Genomic DNA, 17106 nt, shown 5'->3' with positions numbered 1-17106 from the left:
AAAATATGAAAAACCAGTAAAACCCTAGGGACAGAATACACACCTGCAGTTGTCAAAGACTGGGAGAAAAGTGGAAAGTGTGGGGATTAATTGCTTAATGGGTACAGTGAATCCTTGCCAGATGAAATATATATATGTATATATATGATCTAGATTGTGATCAATGCCCCTGAATTCTTCACTTTAAAGTAGTTACTTTTTTTTTTTTTTTTTTTTTTTTTTGCCAGTCCTGGGCTTTGGACTCAGGGCCTGAGCACTGTCCTTGGCCTCTTCTTGCTCAAGGCTAGCACTCTGCCACTTGAACCACAGCGCCACTTCTGGCAGTTTTCTATATAGGTGGTGCTGGGGAATGGAACCCAGGGCTTCATGTACAGGAGGCAAGCACTCTTGCTACTAGGCCATATTCCCAACCCAGTAGTTACTTTTATATTAGGTGATTTTTCACCTCAATAAAAATAAATTTTAAGATACATCGCGGCCATGTGTATATCTAGAATAATTTGTGGTACAGAACATACCCGTACAGGATTAGAGAAAGCTCAGGACTCTTTGACCCTTTACTACGCGTTGATCATAACGAGATGACAACCACTGGTGCCCTAACCCTGCCCATGTTTGGTTCTAATGCACTGTGCTCAGAGCCCTGGGAAGAGCATGTTAGAAATGTCCACATCAGGGCTGGGGATATGGCCTAGTGGCAAGAGTGCTTGCCTCTTATACATGAGGCCCTGGGTTCGATTCCCCAGCACCACATATACAGAAAACGGCCAGAAGTGGCGCTATGGCTCAAGTGGCAGAGTGCTAGCCTTGAGCAAAAAAAAAGCCAGGGACAGTGCTCAGGCCCTGCGTCCAGGCCCTAGGACTGGCAAAAAAAAAAAAAAAAAAAAAATGTCCACATCAGTCTGCATTTCTGAAGCAGCACTTGGAGACCCTCAAAGGAGGCCTGGTAAGCCCTGCCAAGAATCCAGACTCCTTCTTCAAAGATGCCTGGCTAGAGCCATGAGGGAGTCTCTAGAGACACACAGGGAAGGAGAAGGGACAAGGGAAATGAAGGGATTGACCAAACCACCCCATCCATGCCCATCCCCTGCTGCTCTCCATCTCCTGGACAGCATTTACCTAGGAATTTCTATGTGGATGAGACTTCCAGATAAGTGGGAGAAAAATCACAAGCATGAGCCAGGGGCTGGTGGCTCGTGACTATAACCCTAGCTAACTGGGGAGGCTAAGATCTGAGGATCATGGTTTGAAGCCAGCTTGTGAATGAGAGCTAGCAGTGAGAGTCTTATCTCTAACCTGCAAAAAGCCAGAAGTAGAGATGCAGCTCCAATAGTAGGGCACTAGCATTGATCAAAGAAGCCAAACCAGAGCCCCAGTAAGAACGCGCGCGCGCGCGCGCGCGCACACACACACACACACACACACACACACACAGAACATAAGCATGTTTCCGTATAAGAAGATCTGATGGAAGGAAGAACTAAATTCTCATCAACTCTGTCTGCCTAAAAAAAAAAAATCCTTTCCTGTGGGCTGGGAATATGGCCTAGTGGCAAGTGTGCTTGCCTCCTACACATGAAGCTCTCGGTTTGATTCCCCAGCACCACATATATGGAAAACGGCCAGAAGGGGCGCTGTGGCTCAGGTGGCAGAGTGCTAGCCTTGAGCGGGAAGAAGCCAGGGACAGTGCTCAGGCCCTGAGTCCAAGGCCCAGGACTGGCAAAAAAAAAAAAATCCTTTCCTTCTGGGCACCAGTGGCTCAGGCCTGTTACCCTAGCTACTCAGGAGGCTGAGATCTGAAGATCATGGTTTGAAGGCAACTCAGGCAGGAAAGTTCATGAGACTCTTCTCTCAAAGTAATCATCAAAAAACAGAAAGCAGAGCCTTGGCTCAAGTGGTAGAGCACTAGCCTTGAGCACAAACACTTAGGGGCAGTGCCTAAGCACTGAGTTCAAGACCTAGGACCCCCTCACCTCTTCCCCCCCCCAAATTCTAAAAACAGTAATAAATCCTTTACTGAGCATGTAAAATATCCATAGGATCCACTGGTCCTCTGAAAGGGAGGAAGCATGTAAAACCACGCATGCTATCAATCTGTGATTTCTAAAAATGTGTCAGTATGTATGACCAAGTAGAACATAAAACAGTTTCTCCTCTAGGAAGCAAACAGGCTGCCTGACTTCCCTCTCTATCAGCATAGCTCCCAAATCCTCATCCTGCCTCATCTTACCCTCCCTTTGTGCAAGAAAAAAATAATAATAACATTAAATTTACTGCTATCCAGCTGAGAGTTTATTTTGGGCCTCATAGAAATGCTAATATTAGTTCTCATTTTTCTGTCTCTATTATTTCTCTCATAATGAGGCTTTTCTACAAAAATAAACAAATTCCCTTTTGCATAATCCAAAAAAAAAATCCAATGGCCAATTTTCATGAAAAGAAATGAAGGTAGAAGACCACAAAAATTCCTGGTCCAAGGAAACAAGGTAGTTGTTCTCAAGGGAGAAGAGGCTAAAATTACAATGTGGAGATTAAGCCTTGAGGGAAATTTGCATTTTACTGAATATTAGGCCAAGCTTTTCTCTGCTCAAACTTGGATAAGGGACTTTTTTATCAGACCATTACACCACCAAGGACTTTTAAGAAATGCTGTATTATCCAATAATGCCATTAAAATTAACTTGGTAATTCTAGCAAAATACCAAGAAACATATGCCAGTTATTAAAGAAAAAAAATGTTCACACTAATACTCTTTAGAGAGAAAGAGAGAAATAAGGGATTCCAATATAAAGGGTTAGAGCTTTCCAGTCCTTATGAGAAGTCAAGACAAATTAAAATATCTAAGCGTGATTTATGTCAGCCCTTTCTATAACAGGCCTAAGTTGGAGCTACACATGGTAAATGTTCTTTTAGGGGCTGGTGGAGTCCACGCTTAGTACAAACCTGGCCAACATGGAATTCTTAAAAAGGAAATGCTTGGCTCAAATCAGGCCATCCTCGGCAGAATGGAATCAAACATAAGGGTTTTAATTAATGCTTTTCGGCTAAATAAAAACCCCAAATTACAAGTTTCTGAAGGATAAAAACAAAACAATGAAAATAAGCAAAAAAAAAATCAAAGAAAAAAATATGTTCAACACAGAGATTGGGCTACATTCCTTCATTAGCAAAGAGCTGTTGCAAATCAGTGAGAGGAAAAAAGAAAAAATGCTCAACTTGAAAGGTAATTCACAGTTTGTAAAATGCAAAGAGAGGACTAGAAATGTAGCTTACTGGTAGAGAACTTGCCAAGAATGTGTAAGATTCTGAGCACTGTAAAACAGGCAGACAGTCAGAGAGATAAATACATAGATACATGCGTAGATACTTAAAAATAAGTTCAACATAAAAAGGCAAAGAGAACCAATAAGATACTGTATTTATCAGCTATCATACATTTAATAAAATTTGGAAGAGTAAACAGCCATTATTATATGCTGTTAATAAATATGCAAAATTGTCCAACCTTTCTAGATGGAAATTCAGCAATATTAGAATGTGTGTACACCTTCCTAGTTGTGTGTGTGTGTGTGTGTGTGTGTGTGTGTGTGTGTGTGTGGTCAAGGCAACATGAACAAATCTGCTTCAATAAAAATTGAATACAGGGCTGGGAGTGTGGCCTAGTGGCAAGAGTGAGTGCCTCGTATCCATGAGGCCCTGGGTTCGATTCCCCAGTACCACATATGTAGAAAATGGCCAGAGGTGGCGCTGTGGCTCGGGAGGTGGAGTGCTGCCCTGGAGCAAAAAGAAGCCAGGGACAGTGCTCAGGCCCCAAGTCCAAGCCCCAGGACTGGCAAAAAAGAAAAAAAAAAATGAATATGTAAGTATTCATTCGGTGAAGGACTGGGTTGTAGCTCAGTAGAACAGCACATGCTTAGCATGCGTAGGGCTCTGAGTTTTATCTCCAGCACTATACTGGGGAATACAAAATAAAGTGCTACTCTCCCACCAAAAAAGTAAGTTTGGCCAGGCACTGGTGGCTTGTACCTATAATCCTAGCTACTCAGGAAGCTGAGATTTGAGGACTGCAGTTTGAAGCCGACCTGGGCAGAAAAGTGTATGACACCCTTATTATCTCCAATTCGCCTGAAAAAAAAAGTCAGAAATGGAGATGTAGTTCAAGTGGTAAAGAACCACGTGAGAGAAAAAAAAGAAAGCTAAACAAGAAGATGAAGCATTGAGATCAAGCCCCAGTATTGGGACAAAATAACAACAACAATAGTTTGCTTTCTAACTGAAGACACAGAATGTTCAAAATAGGAAAAAAAAATTCCAGAAAATAATGCATAAGATAGTTTTGTTTTTATATAAAAGATTTGCATAAGCAAAGATATCTTTCTATATATCAATACGTGTTTATATGAAGACAGAAGAAAATGTAAAGCTACACTCCAAATGGAAGCGTGACTAGTTCAGAGGTAGGAGATTAGCAGAACAGGTGGAGAGAGTACAGTATGTCTGCCGCCATGTTTTTGTGGGCTTTCAATGCCTTGGCAGTTTAAAAGTTACTCTAAAATGGTTCATAAAGATGTAAAACTGTAAATTTAGTTCCTATTTTAAAATGCAAACTAATAAAATTTGTCTTGTATAATCATTTGGCCAGAATTTAAGGCACCATTGATTTGCCCTTCAGGAAAGAGCCAGGAACTGGAGTAGGGGTTAGTCAGGCCTTTGGGGTAAAGTTGTCAGCATTAGCAAATTAAAATACAAGCTTCCTAGTTAAATTTGAACATCACACAAATTATGTGCATTGTTTAGAATATAAATGTGTGTGTGTTTGTTTGTTCTTTGTTTATCTGAAATTCAAATCTAACTGAGCACCCTGTATCCTGGGAGCTTCTCACTCCCAGACAGACACTTGACACTTGGCTTAATCCCCACCCAGAAATTCCCCAGATACTAAAGCTGCATCTCCTTCCTCCATTCCAGTGGTTCTTCTATGAATAGAGGACCTGTTCATATACAAACCTCTGAGGTAGTTGTACAAAGGAGTTTCAATTCAACATGTCTGTTTGTGAGTACATTATATCTTTTATTTTTCTCTTGATTTTTTTTTTCAATTCAATGAATCCGTTTATAAATACAATGTATCCTGATCAATGTCACCACTGTCATCATTCTTCCCTCCATTACCCAACCCCATCCACCCCCTTCAAGGTACCTGGTTCCCTTCTCACATCCCTACATTGATTATTACTCAACTCTACTTTCCCACAGTTCCTCTCTCCAGTCCTCTGCTCTCTTCTCCTTACGCGCCACCTACCGCAAACAGAACCGTTTCATTGTTAAACTGTCAGTTAATTGTTCAAAGGAGTTGCACCATTCAGATCTATCAGTGTATGCCACACTTTACTGTTTGTGTATATATGCATGTTTTTACGTGTGTTTACATTTTAGACCTTATTTCCGCATATGAGGGAAAATATGATCCAGAGTCTCTCTAACTTAGTACAAGGAACATAAATTGTCCAGGTCCATCCATATCCTTACAAATGATACAATATTATTCTTCCTGGTAGATGTATAGAATTAGAATATATATATATATGTGCATGTGTGTGTGTAATACATAGATGTGCCATATTTTCTTGATCCACTCATCCATTGAAGGGCATCTGGGCTGTTTGCATAACCTGGCTATAGCAAATAGTGCAGCAGTGAACATAGGTGTGAAAATGTCTTTACTGAGTGCAATTTGACAGATTTAGAGGACTCACAACAACATGATTGTAGACTTCCAATAGTTTCAAGATTGGAATTGGAAAAAAATAGAAATATTTAAATTCAGTGGAATACAATAGTCTAGAGACTGACCTGCACATTCAGTAATTTTTCACAATTTTGGACAAAGATGATAAAATAACTTAAGAAAGTCAACAAGTGTTCCTGAGACTACTAGGTATCTTATGCCAAAACTGTAAAACTACTGCAAAACTACATGCACATAAAACAACACAATCTGAAAATGGGTTCTAGATGCAAAACCTAAAGCAGGTACTCAAAAGGGGTGGGGTGGGGTAAAAAGGAAAGAGGTAAACAAATGGAGAGGAGAAGCAGGTGGAAATGCAGACAAGAATCCAATGTGTATCCTACAAAGTTAAGCAGAGTGAGACAAGGGGAGGGTTGGGAGGGATGGGTGAGGATGTTGAAAGGAGTGCCATTGATCAACATGTATTGTATTCATAAACTGCTTCATTAAATGGCAACTCATTCGTACAACTACCTAAAGGTAATACAAAAAAGAAATGAGTAATAACTGTTTTTCAAAGCCTAAAACATGAGAGAATATGGGGGGCATTATTTTGTCCCCAGGTTAGGCAAAGATTTCTTAGATAGGTCACACAAAAAAGTGCAAACCATAAAGAGAAAACTTGGTAAATTACATTGCATCAATATTAAAAACCTACCCTTTAAAGGGCCGTGGTGGCTCTTTTAATCCTAACTACTCAGGAAGCTGTGATTCAGAGGATCTTGGTTCAAAACCACCCCAGGCGGAGACTATTTCCAATTAACCAGCAAAAAGATGGGCTAGAGGCCTAAGCAACCCTAAGTCCAAGCTTCAGAACTAGCAAAAGGAAAAGGAAAAGCCTATCCTTTGAAAGACTCTGATGAGTGTGTGCACAATATTGGGGGAGGGGGAAGGAGGACTCTTACACTCATTTGAACAGCCAATTCATCAAAGCAGCCCGGATAGACAAATAGCTCCTGAATAGATAAATGCTCACTATTAATCATCACAGAAACACAAAGTAAAACCACAACAAGGTACCACACTTACTACAACAAAGAAAGAACCAAAAATACAAGAGCATTCACATTGAACTAGAGCTCTCCTTTTTTGGTTGTTTGTTTTGCTGATGGCAAAGCAATAATGTAACTCTTTCAGAAAACAACCTGGCAGTTTCTTAGTGACTTCTTATTAGTTTGTAACGCATATTAGCCACATGACCTAGCAATCCCAGTTAATCCTAGGTATTTGCTCAAGAGGAATGAAAGCATATGTCCAGTATTAAAGACCCATACTCATACGATTACAGCGGCTTTATTCATAAAAACAAACCAGATGTCATCGGTTGGTGAGAGAATGAACCAGTTGCGACTCGGTCATAAAAATGGGCGCTAAGAAGAAAGCAAGCTCTGACACGGTAACCACAGGGATTGGATCTGAGAGCACATGGTCATCAGGATGGAAAGCATGGGTGCCGGCTCACTGATGACATTCAAGAAAAGACAAAACCACAGTGACAGGAATCAAACCAGAACCTGTTGGGGGTGGGGCCAGGGGTCGCATCAAAGGGCAGCAGGACATTTTTAGTAGTAGCTCTACAACTGTATGTGAAATTTGCACAAATAAATGCTGAAATTAGTGATTTTACTCCATGTAAATTGTACCTAGTAAAAAGTCTGGGGATCCTTTGTCTGAGGATCAGCAGTGGAGACCAACTGGAAGTTGATCTTGGGTTTCTTCACATCCTGTCTGTGTTAAATCTTACCTTCCTACAGTTGTACTGGATGTGTTGAGCATTTCTTTTCCTGTTCAAATACACTCCATGCTTGAAAATTAAGCATGGAGTTTGTCTTCAAATGGCACCTTATAGAAATCTGACCAGAACACTGTAGTAATTCAGGAGCCTTTGTACTTCAGCCAACCTCCGTTGGGCCTTATCAGGCCTGTATTTCTGATAGATCCTGAACAGAACAGCTGCAGACCTTGCCCCTCTAGGGATTACTTCCACTGAAACCCAATCATAACCTCACATCCTGCTTTGAATGAACTACAACAACCAGATTTAAGTCCCAGCATTCAAATTCTAGATGCTAGCTACATGTCCTTGACTTCAGGAGCTGTGAGCAAAGAGTAGCAGACATCTCTCTTTCCAATCATCTTTCTTTTAAGGGCACTGATTTCATGCCACAAATCCTCTCTCTATTTCTCAAAAGCTCCATAGATAAGTAGCAGCCAGCCATGAGCCATAGGAAAAGGCAAAGGAACCTAAAATGGAGGAAGAGATCACATGGTCTCCAAGAGAAAATACCGGGATTAAGACATCCCAGCTCAAAGTGACCTTGGCCTGGTAGACTGGACCTAGAGATTGAAGTTCCTCACAAACAATCTCAATAATTATTCAGGCCCCAAAGGCTAATGCTGCTCTGCTCACCCTAGAGATGACCAGTTTCGTCTATTGAAAGTGTGTCTGTAGAAAGTGTGTCTGTAGCGGGTGCTGAACCTGTGCTTGCTGCCACAAATGAGCTAAAGGCAGGAGAAAAGCCTGACAGCTCTGTGTCCATTTGTGTCGTCATTGTCCTAAGCCGTTCTCTCCACTGTCACCTTGCAATCACCTAGAGAACCAGAAAAGACAGAACTGATGGATGTCTTTGTGACCCAGGACTGAAACAACCCCTTAGGACAGCAGAGCCTTGCAAGACAGGTCGGTCACCTCCAAATGTGACAGCAACCTAGCAGGATCAGTCTGTACCCTGGGCTGGAGAAACCAACTCCTGTTGACCAGATTGCTCCCCTCCAATGATGACAGCTCCCCCAGAACCCAGGAGACCCCGAACTGAGATCATGCCAGCCAGGCCACACCTATACCTGGGACTTATAAACTGTGCACACCTTTGTTCCCTGCCCCTAATTCTTCCTCTACTTAAACCTAATGCTCAGATCTGCGCTCTGAAGATGGCTGAAGATGAAGTGTCATCTTCCTGTGGCATCATGCCACATAAGAGTCTCCTTTCTCTGCCATATTCCTTTCCTAATAAATTTGCCTAAGGCCTCTCTTATGCCTGAAGTCTTATCTGAATTCTGCTCTTGCTGGTTGCAAGGGCCAAGGTAGATGACTGTACTGACCTTCCAGTAACCCCGTGCCTCTCCGATCTCTTTAAGAAAGAAAAATCTTGACATATTCACCGACTTGAAGTAGTCATAAAGATGGCTGAACATGCCCCTCTTGAACATACGTATCTCAATGGTTGTGTGGAGGTAGGATAAATTAAAATAACCAGTGATTACACAACAATGTACACAACTGAGACTGCGTGTGCTCAGTTTCCCCTGCTGGCTTGTTCTTGGCGCTCACCAGGCCAGGGAAGCAGAGGAGGAAGTAATGGAACGGCTTTCATGCCTGTGTCCTCGAGGCCCCGCCCTGGGGTAGACAACTTTTGCTAAGGCACACGCTCACTGAGGATGGCATCAGGACCCTAGTTTCACACACCAGACCTCAGAAGAAGGAGCTGCTGGTTGGAGGGCACCCAGAAACAGGCTCCAAGCCAGGGCTTGCTTGCGTTTCTCCCACTTAGAGTCCACTTGCAGAAGCAAAACCTATACCACTGGGGAACGGCGTTCAGCAATCCGTGGTCTCAGGAAAACTGGGTATGCTTCCCATGTGATGAACAAGATTGGGGGGCGGGGTGCCTGTCTCATTTCTCTCTGTGGGTGCTCCAGGTTAGAAGGCTGTGAGGAAGGATGGCGGAACTCTAGTGATTCAACAGAATCACTTGGAGAGCCTTTAAAAACTCCCAGGACTCAGTCCAATCCACGCACGGACCAATTCAGACTAGGACCCCGGAAGTCAGGTTTGATAAATCTCCCAGGTGAATCTTGTCAGTAGCCAGGGCCTTGCACGCCCTGTAGATGAAGCCAAGAGAGAGAAAAACAAAGGCCTTCTGTATGGGCACTGCCACGGTGTGGGGTCGTCCGGGGGTCAGAGAGAGCAAGGGCTCAGCAGTTCTGCCTCTGGATTGAGCAGCAATGACCATGGCTGTCTCCTGAGTTGTATCTAAAAATACTGCGAGGTGTTTGCTTTGTGACTCAAATGTCCTTCAACTTCAGACTAGGCTGTCTCCCTCTCTGGGAGCTTGAGAAATGAGGGCACAAGCAGAATCGTATTGGATGGAAGATGTCACCTGAAACACTGAAACAAAGAGACGGAGGATGGGAATACGTTTTTGTCAACACCCAGAGCGAGGAGGGTGATGTTGCTAAGAATGACCAAGAATACAAGGCACAAGATTTTTTTTAAATATCTTTAATAGCATCAGGAGAGTCGACTGCTGCCTTCTTTTCTTCAACTTGTTACAAGACTTTTGACACTTTTTTTTTTCCCTTTCATTTCAAAGGAAATCTCAAGTCACTGAGAACTTCTCTGAGAAATCATTTATTTCAGGATGGAAGAACTATACGTCTGTAAAAACAAAAGTTTAATACAGTCCATTTCAGTCATTTGTTAAACGTATGTCACAGCATAATTTATCATAGTAGAGAGAAAAGGCAGTGAGCTCACTGAAGGAAAACACCCACAGATACTGAATAAATTGGTACCACCATATTATACACGGAAACACTATAATCCTTTTCTTTTGTATATCTTGGATTGTATAGAACATTTTTAATATTTTTCCAAAATGTTTTAAAATTCATTGTCATATCAAGTGTGGTAGCACACACCTATAATGTAGAACTAAGAAGGCTGAAGCAGGAGGAAACAAGTTCCAGGCTAATCTGGGCTACATAACAAGACCCTGTCTCAAAAAAAAAAAATTATTCATTCTTAAATGGTTCTTTAAACTTATTGAAAAAAATTAAATGACATTTCTGAGTTTCATCATTTCACTAACAAAAATAAGAGGAGCATTACTTTCCTTTTTGAGAAATAAACATGGGATTCAGGGAGGGTCAATGACTATCTCAGGGTGATGAAAACGTAATAGAATGATGAAAGGAGCGACAGTGATCAAGATGCAATCTCCTCCCAAACTGGCATGTCGAATCCAAATTGAGTCTTTGTTCAAAGACTCAATGCTAAGAAAAATAAAAGCTAGAGGGCGAAGCAATGTCTTCTGACATTACAGTTTATACCTGACTTTCTCGCCTGTACAATGAGATGTGCGTATACAAAGTCCAGTAGAGAAGACAGGCACTAGGCAAAGAACTAGAATTCTTTACTGTTGTACATTGCTTGCAAATCTCATGTCTGTAACCCTAGCTACTCAGAAGGCTGAGACCTGAGAATTAAGATTCAAGGCCAGCCTGTACAGGAAAATTCAAGAGACTCTTATCATCAATTAGCAAAAAAAAAAAGGAAGTGGAGCTGTGCCTAAAGTAGTAAACCTAGCCTTGCAGGAGTACAAGGGAAGAAAGAAAGACAGACAGACAGAAAGAAAGAGAGAGAGAGAGAGAGAGAGAGAGAAAGGGGGAGGGAGGGAGGGAGGGAGGGAGGGAGGAAGGAAGGAAGGAAGGAAGGAAGGAAGGAAGGAAGGAAGGAAGGAAGGAAGGAAGGAAAGAAGGAAGGAAGACAGGCAGCCCTGGAATCCTCTGAAACAGTGCCCTTGTTTCAAGTTAGCATATTTAATCAGGAGAGAGAAATATGGAGTCAGCTTAATGATTAGCAATAACTAGCAGTAAAAGCACTTCCACAAGTCCCTTTTTTCATCCAGACACAGACACTGACACATTTTTATTATCATTTTGAAGGATAAGATCCTTAGGGAATACGCAATGAAAAGAAACACACAACTGCCTGCTTGACTAGCCAAGAATTATGATTAAAATAAGACTTACAAACAAAACCAGTGCACTTTAAAACAATCCCTGCCTTGACTGATCAGTTCTATAGACGGACGGTGTTTCCCAGAGGTCTCAGCAGAAGAGAACGGTAGGCCCAGTAGTGGTCACCTCTGATATCTGCCTGTCCCCCTCCTCCACCCCCACCAAACCAGAAGAGCCACAGAAGCCTTGAGGTTTTTCAAGCCTATCAGCAGGATTCGCATCTCTTTTCATTGGTGTCCATCTGCTTGTCCTTGAAGCAAAGTGTCTCCAGTGAAGATCCAGAATCCCACAGGCGTCGAGCAGGGAAAGGAGGGAGACTGGCTTGGGGGACTGTGCCATTAGCCAGTGGGGGTGGAAGCACATGGGTGGCCAGCCCATGACCACAAAGGACACACCTGACTGTCCTATTGGCTTGCCTCCTCCTAGAGGAGAGGGGCAGGGCAAGGAGAGGGCAAGAAAGCTGCCAGCAATCAAGCATACAAGGTAGGTTGTGGGTGAGGAAATCAAGATCCAGTCAATTCTGGTCACCCAACACGGCAGACTGAATTGGAGCAGACGGACTTCAACCATCCACAACACGCAATTCCTGCTACTCAGGTGACACAAAAGCATGCCACAGCAAAGCCAAAGACATATGCACGAACATAGTCACTCAAGTGTGGTGTGTGCAGGAGAGGAGCCCACTGGAACATTTCCTCATTCCTTTGAACAAGTAACTTACAGCTTAACCAAATGAATACCACGAAGCTGGACCGCGTTGGGGGTGGGGGGGAGCAGCATGGGGAACTGTCAAAAGTAGGTGGGCAGATAAATGAAGAGGGGAAAGGTGGACAGATATAATCATAATATTCAATGTATATATGTGAAAATGGAAGCAGTCAAATTGAGGGGTGGGTGGAGTTGGGTGTGCTGGGGAAGAATGATGGGAGGGGTGACACTGATCAAGAAGCACTGTGCATGTTGAATTGAAACCCCTTTGTACAACTATTTAAAGATAAGGGTTTTATCAAAAGAACGAAAGAAGGAAGGGAGGGAGGGAGGGAAGGAGGGAGGGAGGGAAGCCAAAGACAACCTCCATCCATTTGAATTCCAACTAGTGGTTTACAGTTTTCTTAAATTTCTCCAGACAAAAGAAAACCTCAGGTCTCTCTGCTACCATTGTTAGCTTTACTACTATGTGGTTGGGAGATGAGTGATGCTGTTTAAAACTCTTTCCATTGAGGTAAAATTCCATTTCCAATATGTCCACTGAGCAGTAGGTTGTATTTCAGCAACACTGCCTTGGCTCCTCTCCTTCCCCTTATCTGTAATTGAGTATGAGTATGTGTTTTGGGTCCTTTGTTTTCTCTTTCTCTCTAACTTCTCTGTTCAGATTGTCTTTTGTGATACAGTTTCCTGTTTTGTTTTCTGTTCCCATGGATAAGGAGTCTTGAGTCTCACTGCAAACTCATGAAAGATTAAATTAAAATCATTAGGGATCAATGTTTTATGGGATGTGAGGCTCTGAATCGTCCCAGTAAGTTCTTCTGGGTAACCAAGCCTGATCAGATTCCAAATTTACTAAGCTCCCCAGTTAAAATTACAGTCTGTCCATTCTCTCCAACTCTGATCTCAGAGCAGGGAGTGTTGTTTCTTCCCAGATGGGCAGTGTGCCCCCAGCTGCCTAGAGGGCCAGCTACCAGGAAACCTGAAGCCGTTCTGAACCACTGGGTTCTGCAATGTTGATGGGTTCGGTTCGTTCATGGCTCTTGTGAATAAATTGCCTTATGGATCAAATCACCATTTAGGACAAATCAAAATACTTAATGCTTCTCTGTTGGTCATCTTCCAGGAGCACTGAAGAGCTCTTCCCTTTTTTTAAAAAAAAATTTTCCCCCAAAGATTTCTTACACATATTTTTAGAGTTATCTCCCCACCCAAAATCCAAGTTGTGTTGAATTCCCAATTCAAAGTGATCCTTCTCATTTTCCTTAACCTGGTTTGCACAGTCTCCTGTCTTCTCCTGTCTACACCCATCCAGCCTGGCTCCAAATAAGCTATTTCTTTCCAGGAAGAAATCCAGACATGTTCATGTAACAGCAGTTTAACCGAAACAGCTCAGTTCTTAAAAAAAAAAAAAAACAAAAGAAAAAGAAAAAGTCATAGCATTCTTTGAGCAGCAGAGGAAAGCAGTACCGGTCCATTGTCTGATTTTTTTTTAATGTACAGTTCTCATTTTTGCAAAAAGCAAATCTATTCCAGTGGTTAGGATGGCTCCCCAAACCTACTCCAGATGTTCTTGTCACACAGCTCAGCACCGTCACCATCACGGTCATCACCATCACCCAAGGGAGACAAAACGGTTACTGAAACCAGCTAACAAAGAAGACAAAAATGGGATTCAGGCTTGGAATTGCCTCCTAAAGAAGATTCTGGGCAAATAACAAAAAGTCTGTCTGTCAAGGTCAAGCTTTCCAAATCTCACTTCTGTTTTAAATAAAATGAAAATCTATCATATATGTATACATATATATATATATATATATATATATATATATATATATATATATAATGCTCTCCCTTTTGAAAGAGGAGCCCCCTTGGGGCATTCCCAAAAAGTAACTCTTCTTGTTTCAAATCGAAATGAAACTCTTCCACCCTAAATGTCAAAAGACAGCATGTGATTGCGAACGTGTTTCACACTCACGTGGTTTGACTTAATCATTTCACATCGATTGCTTCCCCGTCCCCACCCTGGAGCCGGGGAAGGATTCTCTCCCCGGCGCGCGGCGCGGCCAGTTCGCCCACTGAAGAGTGTCCGTGGCTTTCACGGGGCGTTTCACATCACTTGGAATTATTATTTTTTTTAAATGTTATTTTCTACACCCAAACCCTCCTGGAAGTCTCCCCTTCAAGGGCAGCCGCGGGCCGCCGCCTCCCCTCCCCTCCCCTCCCCTCCCTCACCCAGCTTCGCCTCCCAGCGCCCCGCTAAGCGCCCCGGCTGCCCGCGCCCAGCGCGCGCCTGGAGGAGCGTCCAGCAGCCCGAAGGGCGACGCCGCCGCCCGCCCCCAGACGTGCGCCCCGGACCCCCCACCCCGTCCCCACCCCTCCGCGCCCCCCCCAGGGCCCCCCGTGCCCCCCGCGAAGCCCGGAGGGAACTGGCTGCAGGCCCGGGGAGGCAGCTGTCCGCTCCGCCGCCGCCCGCCCGCTGCTTTGTCAAAGCCTCAAGAGGGGAGGAAGGGCAGGAAAGTGCCCGCGCGCCCCCCACCCCGGGCGCCGGCCTCCCCCCCCCCTCCTCCCCGGGGCGCACCCGTGCCACGCGCAGCCTCGCTCCCGCGGGACGGGGAGCAGGGGACAGCTCTCGTGGGACCCCGGGGACCGGCGGCCACCGGCGGCCACCGGGAAGCCCGGCACGGCCTGGGTCAGGTAGGGCGGCGCGCCGGCCCCCGGAGCCGCGCGACCCCGCACGCAGCCCGAAGCCGGCGGCGCCCGGGAGCCCGAGCCGGGCAGCGGAGCCGCCCCTCAACAGCCCCCCCCGGCTCGGCCCGAGCGGCGCCCCGCGAAGTAGGGGACGCCGAGCGGCGGCGGTCGGCAGAGACCCGCGCGGAGACCCGGGCGGACCCGGGAGCCGCGCCTCGCCCCGCGTCGCGCCCGCCCGCCCGCCGCGGCCACTCACCTGGCAGTCGGTGCCCGAGACGCCGGCGGGGCAGGTGCAGCGGTACCCCGGCTCCGCGGCGGGGCCCGCGCGCTCCGGGCCGGGCTCCGCACGCGGGGTGCACACGCCCCCGTTCCGACAGGGCTGCGCGGCGCACGCTCCGGGGGCCGGCAGGGGCGCGGCGGGCACCGGGCTGGCCAGGCAGCCGCCGCCGTGGGGCCCGGCGCCCAGCACGAGCGACAGCAGGGCTAGCGCGGGTAGCAGCTGCGCGCCCGGAGCCCGGGCGCAGCGGGGAGGCATGGCGGTCCGGGAGGCGCGGGAGCCGGAGCTGGGGCGGCGGCGGCGGCGGCGGTGGCGGCGGTGACGGCGGCGGCTGGGGCAAGCTCGGCAGGACCGGACGCCTCCTGCAGCTGCAGGAACCGTGGTTCCCGGGGCAACCGGGGGCGGGGCCGGGGGCGGGGCCTGGGTCGCTGGGGCGGGGCCGGGGGCGGGGCCTGGGGGCGTGGCTGGAGGAGGCGGGGCGCCAGGCGGGAGGAACCGAGACCCGGAGCCCTCGGGCCGGCAGGGAGTTGGGGCCGGGCGCACGGGACCCCAGCCTGAGCTCAAGTGTGGTCCCTGAGAAGGGCGACGAGGATGGAGCGGTCCACGCCGACCGGAGGGAGGACTTGGGGCTGCTCGCAGCAGCCCCCCTGCGGGCCTCCTGGCGGAGGATCTGTGACCTCATTCCCGGGAGGAGGGTGGTCCGCCCCACCCTTCCCACGGCGTTGCCATCCTCACCCCCACCCGCACCCCTGTACCCACACACACACACACACACACCTGGACCCCCACCCCACACCGCGCACCCAGCCGAGCGCGCGCGGCCCCGGCCTCGTTCTTGGGCTGACCGAGCTGTCTCCTCCTCGCCCGCCCACCGGAGCGCGGACCCAGGCGCGCCGCTGCTTTGAACCCAAAGGGAAACTGAGGCCCGCGCGCGGTGGACCGGAACCCAGGGTTCACCTGACTCCCAAGCCCAGAGCACCGTCAGAACGAGAAGAACAGATCTAAAAGCTCAGGAGCCCAGCTCCGGGCTCGGAAGAAGCCTGGGCGGTGGGTGACCTGCTTTGGGGGGGTCTGTTGGAGACCTCTCCCGCCGCCGCTGCGCGCGTGGGTCCCCCGCTCCGCCCAGCGGAACGCACCCGCCGCGACTCCCCCGCGACCTGCCTCCGCCTCCGCCGTCACAGCAGCCCACACAGCAGACCCTGGATGACCACGGAAGGCTTGGACAGCGGCTTGGCGGGAGAGTGCTTGCCTAGCACCGGGAAGACCTGGGTTCGATTCCTCAGCACCACCTATGTAGAAAAAGCCAGAAGTGGCGCTGTGGCTCAAGTGGCAGAGTGCTAGCCTTGAGCGGGAAGAAGCCAGGGACAGTGCTCAGGCCCTGAGTTCAAGCCCCAGGACTGGCAAACAAACAAAAACAAAAAGGATGACCACATGACAAAAGAAAATCTGACTCCTTTGGGTTGGCCATCTGGGCAATTGTTTTAGGAAACACAGAGATGGTTTGGTGAGAGCTGCCTAAACAGGAAGAGAGTCCACATGTCCGTAGCTGCTGCGGGTGAGGAGCCGGGGACCCGGGGCCCCCAGCGGACACCAAAGGCCAAGTGCTGGCCCCTGCTAGTCCTGGGCCACGCAGACGCTGGCGTTAGGCGCTGGTGCCTAGGGCCTGGCGGGAAGCCCTGAGATCTTCAGGACACCCACGGGAATCTACACGCCGCCCCGCGGGGAGTCAGCCCTCCACGAGTGGGTTACAGTACTATGTTTCTCCTCACATCTGCTCTGTCTGAAACCTCCTCTTTTTGAAAATTCTAATTGTGTGCCACTCCAGCACCCTCTGCTGGCATT

The 17106-nt window shown here is 47.1% G+C and overlaps 1 protein-coding gene across 1 annotated transcript in view; it reads right to left on the bottom strand.

The window, feature by feature from the left end:
* Positions 1 to 15522, bottom strand: part of Dner (delta/notch like EGF repeat containing) — a 277045-nt gene extending 261523 nt beyond the window's left edge. The window contains exon 1 of the mRNA XM_048344595.1: positions 15244 to 15522. Within this exon, the coding sequence (XP_048200552.1) occupies positions 15244 to 15522 (279 nt within the window). The remainder of the gene's footprint in view (positions 1 to 15243) is intronic.
* Between the last annotated feature and the right edge of the window lie 1584 nt (positions 15523 to 17106).

Source organism: Perognathus longimembris, chromosome 4 (assembly GCF_023159225.1).
Source record: "Perognathus longimembris pacificus isolate PPM17 chromosome 4, ASM2315922v1, whole genome shotgun sequence".
NCBI lineage: Eukaryota > Metazoa > Chordata > Mammalia > Rodentia > Heteromyidae > Perognathus > Perognathus longimembris.
The sequence above is the reverse complement of the archived record's forward strand: the minus strand, read 5'-3'. Positions and strand labels throughout refer to the sequence as shown.